General features: G+C 35.4%; 1 protein-coding gene across 1 annotated transcript; it reads left to right on the top strand.

Moving 5' to 3' along the window:
• Positions 1 to 408: 408 nt before the first annotated feature.
• On the top strand, positions 409 to 11810 carry LOC120341958 (heat shock 70 kDa protein 1B-like). Its single transcript, XM_039410578.2, has 13 exons — positions 409 to 516; positions 922 to 1051; positions 1978 to 2084; positions 2546 to 2797; positions 3751 to 3874; positions 4669 to 4822; positions 4986 to 5133; positions 5510 to 5680; positions 7984 to 8145; positions 8772 to 9002; positions 9968 to 10162; positions 10640 to 10718; positions 11635 to 11810. Exons 1-13 carry the CDS (start codon positions 451 to 453, stop codon positions 11637 to 11639), a joined length of 1824 nt encoding a protein of 607 aa, XP_039266512.2. The 5' UTR covers positions 409 to 450; the 3' UTR covers positions 11640 to 11810.
• Positions 11811 to 12224: the final 414 nt, after the last annotated feature.

Raw genomic sequence — 12224 nt, forward strand, 5'->3', positions numbered from 1 at the left:
GAAACCAAGGGGTTCCATCAAGATTATGAAACAATGGCGTATATTGCGAGGTTTCTATTAAAAAATGAGTAAGAGAGAAATGATAAGATTAAAAAAAAGCATATGGAGAAAGTCATCACGATAATCATCAGCAATCCCATATTTAAAAATAGTGTATCTGTTATTTTGTATGAGATTTGAACTATCATTCCGATTCATACATGAAATAGTTTTGTATATATCTTTTGAATTAAGTTCTTGTGCCTTTTGTTTCTATGGATAATTATTACAACAGTTCTAGAGAAAATTTAGGATATTATTTTTTCAAACCGGAGCATAACTTAAAACCCTCTGATAACGCTAATTAAATACTATTTTGTATTGCATATAAGTATACTCATGGTTTTGAATTTTTCAACGTATAGCATATTGACTAGTTGTAGCAATGTTATAGAGCTTTTAAACCTAACCATGACTGCCATAGGAATTGATTTGGGAACAACCAATTCTTGCGTAGCTGTTTACAGGAACAATCGAGTAAGTATTGAAGTTGTTATTTTTATAGTTGTGTTGAACAGGGCAATAAACAAACATATAGATTTAAGAAACAAAAGTCTCAGAGAGTCATAGAAATCTTCGGGTTGGTAACATGATATACAAATATAGCTGAAAATATGCATATACATATATGAGTATACATACAGCGAATCCCATATGCACAGTCAAATCATATACATATAGAGTCAACCAATTATGCATATACAGCCAAGGCCATATACATATAGAGTGAACCAGATATGCATATGCAGACAAAGCCCTATACATATAGAGGCCTTCAGCCAATGTCATATGTATATACAGCCAACTCATATGCATATGCAGCAATGTAATATACACATACAGCCAATATAAGCCAAGTAATATCACTTATAAAATTTTAAGGTCGAAATAATAGCAAATGATCAAGGCAGTCGAGTAACACCATCATGGATTTCATTCACGGATTCGCAAAAATTGGTTGGAGAAGCGGCGAAGGAGGAAGCATCAATGAATTGCGAAAATACTTTATTTCGTGAGATATCTTTCACTTTTCGACGATAATCATAGTATAACTGTAACAATCCTTATATAGTACGCCCCTATAAGTTTTTTCTGAATACTCAAGTATCCCCAACCGTTTTTTTCTCTCACAATGAGACTACAGAAATTTAACTACTTTATTTGTATTTGGTCGTTTGTAGATTCATTGTAATAATTTCTAAACGCTATTCTGTATAAAACATGATGTTTTACATATATATCTATGTATTCTAAGCATACTTTAAAAAATTGCTATGCATGGCATGTGTTCAAATTATTCGTATATATTTGTTTTACCGATGGGCTAAGAAATATAAGCAACTTTTATATATTTTTTATTAACAGTTGGATGTTATATTGTGATGACAATATTTAACAAACTTATTTATCACGCAAATACATTTTTTTTATATCTATGTCTTTCAAGCAGCCATTCAAAAACAAAATTGGTATTATGGCATATGTCAGATAGCTAGTAGATATTTACTTCGAAGCAATGGGCTTATATATACTAATTACAAAGCAACGGCGCTCCAGAAGTGTGTGTGTGTACCAATATGGAGGTAACTAATTTTGTTCGAATACTTCACATCGAGTTGTGTAAAGGGACTGAACTCTATGGGCAGGGGGAATATTCACTTGGCTAACACAGACAGTCCCCGAACTCGAATTAGAAATAAAATAATGACAATCAGAATAACATTATGGCCTAATCCTAACCTGGTACACATACTACGGGAGTACCTAAGCAACGTATATATAAGCAACTTTTTCTTCCTCAATCAAACTAATATTACGCACATCTTCTTCAAATGGTTGCGCTGCCTGTGAATGCATATTCTGTCCCATATTTTAGCATTCACCCTGAATTGACGTTGTTCAACTCGTTATTGTAATTGGGCTTATCTCTTTTGATAGAGATCAAACGTTTGATTGGCCGCAAGTTCAACGATCCAACGGTTCAAGAGGATATGAAGCTATGGGGATTCAGAATCGTCGAAGTGGGTGACAGACCAAAATTGCAGGTGAATCATTATATATTAATTGTATTTAGATATGCAAATGTTTTTTGTTCTATCATACTCATTTTTAAACGCGTTTAGGACATCTTAAACAGGAGTGTGCAACAGGCGGCCCGCGGACTACAACGGGCCGCCAAGCCATTCAGTGCGGCCCTCAACACTCATATCTCATCGAGCATTAAATTTTAATCCGACAGTTTATGTTTAAAAAGGCGCACGCATGAGTGAAAATCCATACTCCATTTTTCCGATAAATCTTTTGCCGTTTTGCCCGGTGCCCTAATTACTGTAAGGCTATAGCTATAGCCTTATTAATTTTTCAATTCGTTGTGTGTCCATCTAGATGTCTGAAGTTGGTTATAGGGCCCGCCAACAGAAAATGTTGCACACCAATGATCTAGAACGTTTACTCAAATAGATAAATAGGCAGATGAGCAAAAAATAAGATAAGGCTATTTTTATAGGTAACATATAAAGACGAAGTTAAAACGTTTTTCCCCGAAGAAATAAGCGCCATGGTTCTGACCGAATTGAAGGAAGCGGCTGAAGCGTACATGGGAGAAAAAATCACTGACGCCGTTATTACGGTCCCAGCCTACTTCAACGACGCTCAACGAACAGCCACTAGAGATGCTGGAAGAATCGCTGGTTTGAATGTTCTATCGATGATCAATGAACCGACTGCAGCTGCAATTGCATATGGCCTGGATAACAAAGTGAGTTGAATAAAACGCTTCAGCATAAAACCAATACTAAAGATTGGGTTTCTACACACCCATTGTATAAATGTGCTAGTCTTGTTTTAGTTGAATTATGTACTATGTCTGTGGAAGACCTTGGTCAGACAAAACGTTGCAAAAATATATTTGTGTTAGTGTGCAGCAAGACTATTGAATAACTTATAAAACCAATATATATGTCGAATTTTTCTTTTTAAATTTGAACGCCGAATGATCCTTAGTTTTCAACTCTCCTTTGGTTACGTTAATTACGTTATTTCCAGGTTTCATAATAATTTTAATTTATATTGAATTGAAAACAAAAATCAGACGCGTATTATATTCGTCTGTGTTATCGTGATTCTTGCAATAGCAAATAATTGTTTATTGTTTGTTTGGGACACATACAGAGAAAAAAGTAACTAATTGGTCAAATGTAAACATAACTATCATAAAACTATCAGTAGAGGTTACACAAGACTAACTGCCAATCCTTCCTCATTGCTGTTACGCTAGTGGATCGGTATGCGTATAACGCAAGGATGCTGTTGCAATAACCATACTATGCAATTCAAGAGACTTAATAGACAATTTTTTTTATTGGGGGGGGGGGGGGGGGGGGTAAATTGAAAATGAAATATTTGTTAGATTTGATCTTGCCGGCCTTATTTTCGATATTTACATCTAAAAACTTTTCATTCATTTCATTATTTACGTTTCATCCACGTATTTTCGACGTGTTTTTGAATAAAACATACTTTCGCCTTATTATCTGTTATTTGTAGCTTATTGTTAGCTAGTCATGTTTGAGGTTGACAAGCGAGACTTGACAAATTCTAAAAATGGGGCGCGGCTTAAAAAGTTTGAAAACCACTGATTATAAGTTTCATACGTACTTGATTGAAAAGTTACTCTTGGTATTAATAAATATCTATTTGGAAATATTTTAGAGCAATGAGGAACGAACCGTGTTGATCTTTGATCTTGGTGGCGGAACATTCGATGTAACTATCGCAACAATCGAGGAACAAATATTTGATGTCAAAGCAACTGGTGGGAACACTCATCTCGGAGGTGAGTTGGTAATTGCTTGTGAAATTTTCTGTATTTACATAAGTTGTTATAGAGGGAGCAAACAAAAAGACATCTCAGTTCTTGGAATTCTGCTATTTATATCACATGTTAAAATTTCGAGCGTATTTGTCAGGCTGAATAGTAGATATTGGATTCTTATGTTAAAGTAAATACAACAGTATTATTAAGTTGAGACAAAACTTCGTTCAATGCCGATACGGAACTATATTTTCGAATTCAAATTCAAATTCAACTATATATCAAAATGAGAGAAAAATTATTTCCCATTAAACATAATATTGATCCTACCACACTTTCGTCAGATTGTCTTTTAAACCTCCGATTTATTTGACACGAAATGGACTTTTGGATCGTTTTCATATTTTGTTGTTGATCATCTTGTTAGTATTCTTCCTCTTGTTGAGGCCGTATGGAAAAATATTTTTCTCGTTACCTATTGGACCAATCGCTTCGAATATTCAATGGTTGTATTTTTTGCTAGAAGGGTATTACTTTTTTTTATTCGTAAATTTTCGCGAATCCTATGAGATCTGATATTCATTCAAAAAATCGCTATATTTTTATTTTTCATGGAAACATTGTTTTTAATCCGCCAAGCATGACGGATTTTGCAATTTGACGCGACGCTAAGCGAAACTAGGAGATTAATTGATACAGGTAGATAGGTAAGTTGGTAGGTACGACTCATATGATCATTTATTTGAGCATCGCTTTCTTGTTTAAAAAGAATGCGAAATAATCTAAATATAAAAAATATTTACAACATACAACAGGTGAAGATTTTGATTATCGAATGGTTGATCATTTTGTTGAAGAGTTCGGTGATAAGCATGGAGTTGACATGTCAACTAACAAACGAGCTGTTAGTCGACTGAGAGTGGCGTGCGAAGCAGCAAAAAGGAAACTCTCTGTGTCTACCAGTGCAAAGTAAGCAGAAAAATTATAAATGAAAATATAAACAAGTAATCAAAGTCGGTATAAAGCTTCTAAAAATTATCCAAATGGCAGAAGAAATACCTCTATGTTAGATTCGCCAAAATGGGGTTATGTAGCTATATTTCTAAATCTAATGCAAAATAAACATTTCCAGAATTCAGCTTGACGGACTGTTTATGGGCTTGGACTTTAGAAGCAATATCAGTCAAGCAAAATTTGAGGCCATGAATGCGGATCTGTTTGATAGCACGCTCACTGCTGTTAAAACTGTTCTTTCTGATGCCAAAGTGAACAAAAACCAGGTATGGTAACATATTTTCTCCAAGTACTTTGAATAATAATTTTAAATCTTTTAACTAAGATACAAATTTATATGGGTGCTCCCGTAGTATGTGAACCAAGATGGCGGACACCAGAACGTAGTATCTGTACCAGGTTAGGGTTAGGCCCTAATTTTAGGTTAAAATACTACGGGAGTCACTTAACTAGTTCCCAAACTCGTAATAGAACTAAAATAAAGAAAATTTGAATAAAATTATGGCCTAACCTTAATCTGGTACACATACTACGTACCGGTGTTCGCCATCTTGGTTCACATACTACGGGAGTACCTTTATATGTACAAAATAGATTTTTGTAATATTTGTCAAATCAATCAATAGATTTTTAATTTTTTAGATTGACGATATTGTCCTTGTAGGAGGGTCAACTCGGATTCCAAAAATTCGAAAACTTCTGCAAGATTTTTTCGAGGGAAAAGAGATATGTAGAAAAATAAACCCAGACGAAGCAGTAGCATATGGAGCTGCAGCATTAGCTAAAAACATTAGTTCAGGAGGATCTGAAGTGGTTAGTCACAAATTTGAAAGTGGAGGCACTTTGCACTGATTGAGCATACCTTTCTTATCAAAATCATTTATAACTAGTTGTATAACTATTGTAAATTATGCAATAGATTTGACTTCGTGATAATTGTAGGAAAGTGGCACACAGACTTGCATACCGACAAATCGAACATTAAGAATTCCGTACGAGATGTCATTTCTAATATCATCAAATGTTAAATCCAAATACTACTTCATGAAAGCAGTCAAGTGAGATTGTTGCACAAGTGTCGAATACTCGTTAGGTGTGCGCTAGCGTCATCTAACGAATGTTTACTGTATGCTTTCAAATAAATTGTAATTTTCCGTTGAAAGCAATTAATCACGGATTGTTTTCACTTAACTTGACGCAGAATAATGTTTTGAAATAATGTTCAGTTACTCGCGAATAGAGACGCTTTTGCGTTCTGTCTCTTACTATACAATGACACCAAAATCGTTTCATTTGGTGTGAATTTTTTTTAGTTCAGGTAAATCAAAAGCATTACTGCTATGGAAATAATATACAATTGGATAATCACATTATTGGACACGAAATGGACATATGGATTATTTTGTTATTATCTTGTTGTTGTTAGTCTTTTTTTTCTTGTTACCGTAAGAAAAAAAATCGATTTTCTCATTTAACTACTGAACCAATTGCTTTAGAATTTTAGGTGGTTAACGATTGTATTTTTCTCCAGAAGGTTTTGACTTTCGTTTATTTCTGAATTTACAATGAATCCTATGAGAACTGATATTTCATACAAAATTTCGCTGTATTATTTTTTATTAATGAGAACACGGTTTTTCATCCGCCTGACGACCGTTTTGACGCTACTGGTAGGGGAAAGTGGGGAAGGTTGGGACACTTTTTTTCTTTTGCATATTTTGAGCCGTTAATTCTGCATATTCTCATAAGTTTGCGGGACTAATGCATAGAGGGGTAAATGTAGTTTTTATTCAGCAACAAAGAAATTCCCTTGCGACACACATCTTACTACCAAAATGCTTTGAAAAACGTCTGTCAAGTGTCCCACTGTACCCCACTTGTGGGGCACAATCGGACAGACCCTGGGGCACAATGGGTCAGTCTGTCAAAATTCAACGAAGTATGCCCTTAAAAATAAGCAATTAATCAGCATAATCGTCTAAAGTACGGGGAGACTTCGAATTTGAAGATTTAATATTTTTAAAATCAATGTTCAACTGAAATAGTTCAGATATTTTGACAAAACATTTTGCAAAAAAAATTGATTATTTCCTTCCTCGAATCTAAATCTGGAAATATTATTGATTCTCGAATATATTCCATATTGGGCCATGGGTCGAAAGAAACCATTATATTACACAAAATATAACGCATCTCTAAGTCTCTAAGCACTTATTGTATCAAACACTGTCGAATTGTGCCCTGTAGAGCATATCCCACTGAACCCCGGTCCATTGTTCCCCATAGGAAACAAATATTTTCAAACCATCCCACGGCAAAATTCGGAAGGCACAGCCAATCGCTAACGTTAGGAATATTTTACAGTGGACTGACGCTAAAGAATATCAGACGATGGTTTGTCTCGTTGGAAAGGCTAAACTAAAAAAAAGAAAAAACTGGAACGGTGAAATTTTTTTTTCAACCTCCCAATACCAATTTCACCCCATAGCTTGCGCCGCTCTACCCGTCCGTTGTCCGTTCGCGGGGACGTTGTAACTCACCGAAGGGCGGATTGGAACATCGAGCCACGGACAGGATTGCGGATATAGTATCAGTGTGATAGCTGATTTTCCACTGTGCCCCATGTCCCAACGTACCCCACCTTCCCCTACTGTTAAAGGTTAGGCAGACTAGTTCTTCGCTTTGGTTTTCGTTTCCATATATTTGAGCATCGCTCCGTTGTATTAATGTAGGTTAATAATTTTGAAACATATCTATTTCATATTACCAAACCTTAATAATCGGCGGTGTGCATTGTGCTAAGCGTTGGAAATACACTCGCCATTGCACCTCTGATTACCCTGCATTGGTTCGCAAGTTCAAATCCCACGCGGGATAGCTATGTTCTAGAAGAATGCTCGATTTCTCGTCGCCGTATGGTGATTCACGTAACCACTGATTGGTTACGGATTCTTCCACCATCTAGTTCATTCTTCCATAAAACAAATAACTGGCTAACTAATCCCATACTCGACATAGACTGTAACCGGACGAATGGCCGTGGTTCGCCATATAATTAAGCCGTCTTATCGGCTTTCCCCTCCATCGAGATAAATATGTAAATCCTACCTATTTAGAAAGAGCGTTTCCAACTCCTGGATGTAACTCCACTCTCGATTGGAACTGATGTTGGAGTGTCGGATATGTTTGTTGTTATTCCAAGAAATACAAAGATTCCGACAAGAATGACGCAAAATTTCATAACTTCTGCAGACAACCAAACCGCTCTTAGTTTCAAGGTTTGTGTAATTTATGTCATATTACATTCAGGATTCGGGTCATTGCTCAAATGCTACAGTAATTGCTTCAAATAAATTCTTTAATTTGAATCAGTTCTGTGCAACCTTTATGACAGTAGGGCCAGATACAAATAACTGGGTAAAACCACGGGCCTTACCTTTTAACATTGGCATACTAGTAGTCGCAGGCACCAAAATTTTGGTCATTGATCTTAGACATGCGTTGTTCGCTTTGCAACGCAAAGGAATTGGAATTACTCGAACATACCAGATTAAACTAAATAAAAAAAACTTGTATGTGGTCAAAATTCAATTTTAGATATTTTGTGAAAGAATTAAATATTTGTGAAACAGTTTTTCAAATTAAATAAAATACAGGGTGCCCATAAAGTCTTAAAATTACAAAGAGAACTTATCAATACCATATTTTGTTTTGGCCCTCACATGTGTATTAAATGAAGTAAAAATATCAAAACGATTACTGATTAGAATACAACAAATTGTAAGAGGAATTTACGGAAACACCCTGTATAAAACACTTATCTTAAAAACTCTGTACTGTGTTAACTCTGTCAAGTCTCATAAATGTCTCTTTGACTTTGAAAATAAATTTTTACACTTATTAGGTGTATGAAGGTGAAAGACCTTGCATTCACGACAATCACCATCTTGGAACATTTGTATTAAGAGGAATTACACCTGCACCGAGAGGCGTTGCCAGCGTTCAATCAGTCTTTGAAATTGACAGATCCGGAATTCTGATTGTAACAGCCTACGACCCAAAGTCAGGCAGCGAAAACAAAATAAAAATAACTAATGACGAGAAACTGATGGCAAAGGATGAAATAGAAAAAATGGTTTGTTTATACTAATGATTTTTCTTGTTGAAGTCGTGATTAAATAAAGTTAGACTTATCGCTAGTTCATTTGCTAATGTTATTCCCAGGGTCATCACAGTTGAGCACAGAACGAGTCAGCTGAGCAATTTAATATATGTGTTGTTTTCGGAATGTCTAATTGTTAATAATTAGTTATTTGAAGATAGTAAATATGATAAAAAAAATGACTCTATCAGAAAATAAATGCGTTCAAAAAATTCAACAGTCCACTTTATACTTAGTCCACCATAGTAAATATATTATGTACTAAATAGTTTAATTTAATATTCTTCTTTATTTTTTCCTATTCAACAAAATCCTGACTGTGTAGCTAACTGCAGTTTAGAGCTGACATGGTCAAACTACGGCCCGCGGGCCAAATCCGGCCATTTGGGTAATTCAGTCTGGTACGCCTGGTGCTGCGAAAACCAAAATAAAATCAAGTTTTGATGTTTTGTATAGAAATTAGCTCAGAAAATTTGTTGAAATGACGATTAAAATCATTTTTGACATTCATTGTCTTCAAGTTTAGCTTTTGTAAGACATTAAGCCGTCGTATCGGCTTTCCTCTCCTCGGGACAAAATGTAAATCCTATTCTAAGTCGAAATCGTGTATTGACGTCGCATCGGCTTTCCTCTACCCAGGGATAAATATGTAAATTCTATCCCATCCTAACCGCAGTCCTCAGAGTGCATAGTTTCTTTCTTGTCTGAATAATTTCCGTTTTGCCGTCTATACTTTTATTTCAGTAATCACCAAACATGCTATAATACAGAGTGTCCAAAAAGTTTTGCCCGATTTTACAATAATGATTGTAAGTTTATATATATTTTATTGTATGACAGATGCAAACTACAACCTTCACAATTCGAAAAAAAATTATCATTTGATTATAAAGACTTTATATTCGAGCGAAAGTTTTTCGGACATCCTGTATTTACAGATCGCTGCGGCGGAAAAATTCAGAATAGAAGATGTGGAATGGAAAGAGAAGAGTGCAGCAAAGAACGAGTTAGAGGATTTAGTTTACAAAATCAAGCAAATCGTTCAAAAAGACACAACCAGTGTAAGCCCTGGTGACCAGGAGAAAATTCTGCAAAAATCTCAAGCAGCTATGGATTGGGTTAAAGCATACAAAGTATGTTTATTTCAACTTTTGAATGAAGATCATATTTAATATTCATTGATGAATAAAGTTGAAATGTTTATAAACGACAATAAAATGGCATTCAAACATAAACAAAGAAATCGATTTTTTGTATTATCATTTCATTATGATACAACACTATGAATGTATATATACAGGGTGGTCAGTAGAAAAGCAGAAAATTTGAAGGTCAGATTGAGGTCATGAATAAAATGCGTATAGGTGGAATTGGAACGATATCCCACAAGTTAATCTTTAAAGCGCAACACAAGCTTGGACTTCTATATTAAGACAATGCTCTGAAGTGCACGAACGACATTTTGAGCATCTATAGGTGGAATATGCCTTTCAACATTTTTGTTATTCTTCGTAAAAATAAATAGCTGTTTGACAAATTTTCTGTTTTTCTAGCGACCACCCTGTATAGATATAAATATATATTCATTCATTATTCTTTTTATTTTGTAGAAAATCGAAAGTCAAAGCATACGACAGAGAACAAATGAACTGAAAGATGTTTTGAACCGCATGCATGAAATTTCGACAGGTTGTTTTACTATTCTATTTTTTATTAGTTTTATCCAAAGATTATTATATGCACTAGTTTATGGCATAAAAATAAATTTCTCACTGAAGATTAGTATATGATTTTTCAATATAAATCAATTATATCTGTACAGACATATAATTTTATTCGATATGTAAAACAGTTGGCGCTCCCGAAGTATGTGCACCAAGATGGCGCACAACCTGAACTCTAACCTGGTACACATACTATGTTCAGGTTGTGCGCCATCTTGGTGCACATACTTCTGGAGCTCCAAACAGTTATATGAAAAAGAATTCTTCTTCCTCTTATGGATCGGTAAAATATGACCGAGGTGTCAACGTACTGCATGGAGGTATTCCCGTAGTATGCGAACCAAGATGGCGGACACCGGAACATAGTATGTGTACCAGGTTAGGGTTAGGCCAGGTGTCACCAAACTACGGCCCGCGGTCTTCAGAAATGTAGAATATATATTGTTGAATGAATTGAATGGCTTTCCCAACTTTGGTGAATTTATTGTATTGCATTGACAAAAATATTCATCCGGCCCGTTTCAACACAGTTTGAGTCAAACCCGGCCCGCGGTCAAAAAAGTTTGGTGACCCCTGGGTTAGGCCATAATTTCAGGTACAAATACTACGGGAGTCACTTGACTAGTCCCCGAACTCATAACAGAACTAAAATAAGGAAAATTGGAATAAAATTATGGCCTAACCCTAACCTGGTACACATACTACGTTCCGGTGTCCGCCATCTTGGTTCGCATACTACAGGAGTACCTGCAAGGATGGTATGCATAAAGAAAACGGATTTTTTTTGTTAATTAGATAATTTATGAAACGAATTTTCAACACACTATTCCAGTCACAATTAACCAAAGCTTTATAAATGTTTACTTCATATATAATTTTAGATTGACAAGAAGTCTGGATCAAAGGGAAGGTGAAGTTGCTGAGAGTTTGAAACAAAGCTCGTTGCTTCATTCTTTTTTTATGTATAACGTTTATATCATGCTTTGAATATCTGTTGTATTTGTGTATGTAAAGCTTTCTTGTTTGCTTGTAAATACAAAATAAAATCCCATGCCAATTTTTGTTTAATTTCTGCAAAGACTTTTTAACAGATTTGAATTTTAAATAAATAATATGAATAATCAAATAAATGATAGAAGTAATCATGAAATTTACGTTTGCCAAATTCAAAAACAGGCTCGGCGGTGTGGCGCATCGCGCTAAGCGTTACCTCTGCCACCGCACCTGTGATTATTCTGCTTTGATTCGCATGTCGGGATAGGTATGTGTGAGAGGATTGTTGAACTCCTCGCCGCTGTAGGGTGGTTCACGTAGCCGCTGGTCGGTTACAGCTTCCTCCGCCATCAAGTCCATGCTCCCGAAACATATGACTGCCTAACTAACCCCATACCGAACTCGGACTTGTAACTGGACAAGATTTCGTGGTTCGCCATACGATTAAGCCGTCTTTTCGACTTTCCTCTCCCTCTAA

This window comes from Styela clava, chromosome 3, assembly GCF_964204865.1.
Source record: "Styela clava chromosome 3, kaStyClav1.hap1.2, whole genome shotgun sequence".
Classification (NCBI taxonomy): Eukaryota; Metazoa; Chordata; class Ascidiacea; order Stolidobranchia; family Styelidae; genus Styela; species Styela clava.

Excerpts from the sequence above, each read along its gene's own strand:
- LOC120341958 (XM_039410578.2), top strand. The coding sequence starts at position 451 with ATGACTGCCATAGGAATTGATTTGGGAACAACCAATTCTTGCGTAGCT. Across the intron at positions 517-921 it reads CTGTTTACAGGAACAATCGA|GTCGAAATAATAGCAAATGA; the intron begins GTAAGTATTGAA and ends TAAAATTTTAAG. Across the intron at positions 2,798-3,750 it reads CATATGGCCTGGATAACAAA|AGCAATGAGGAACGAACCGT; the intron begins GTGAGTTGAATA and ends GAAATATTTTAG.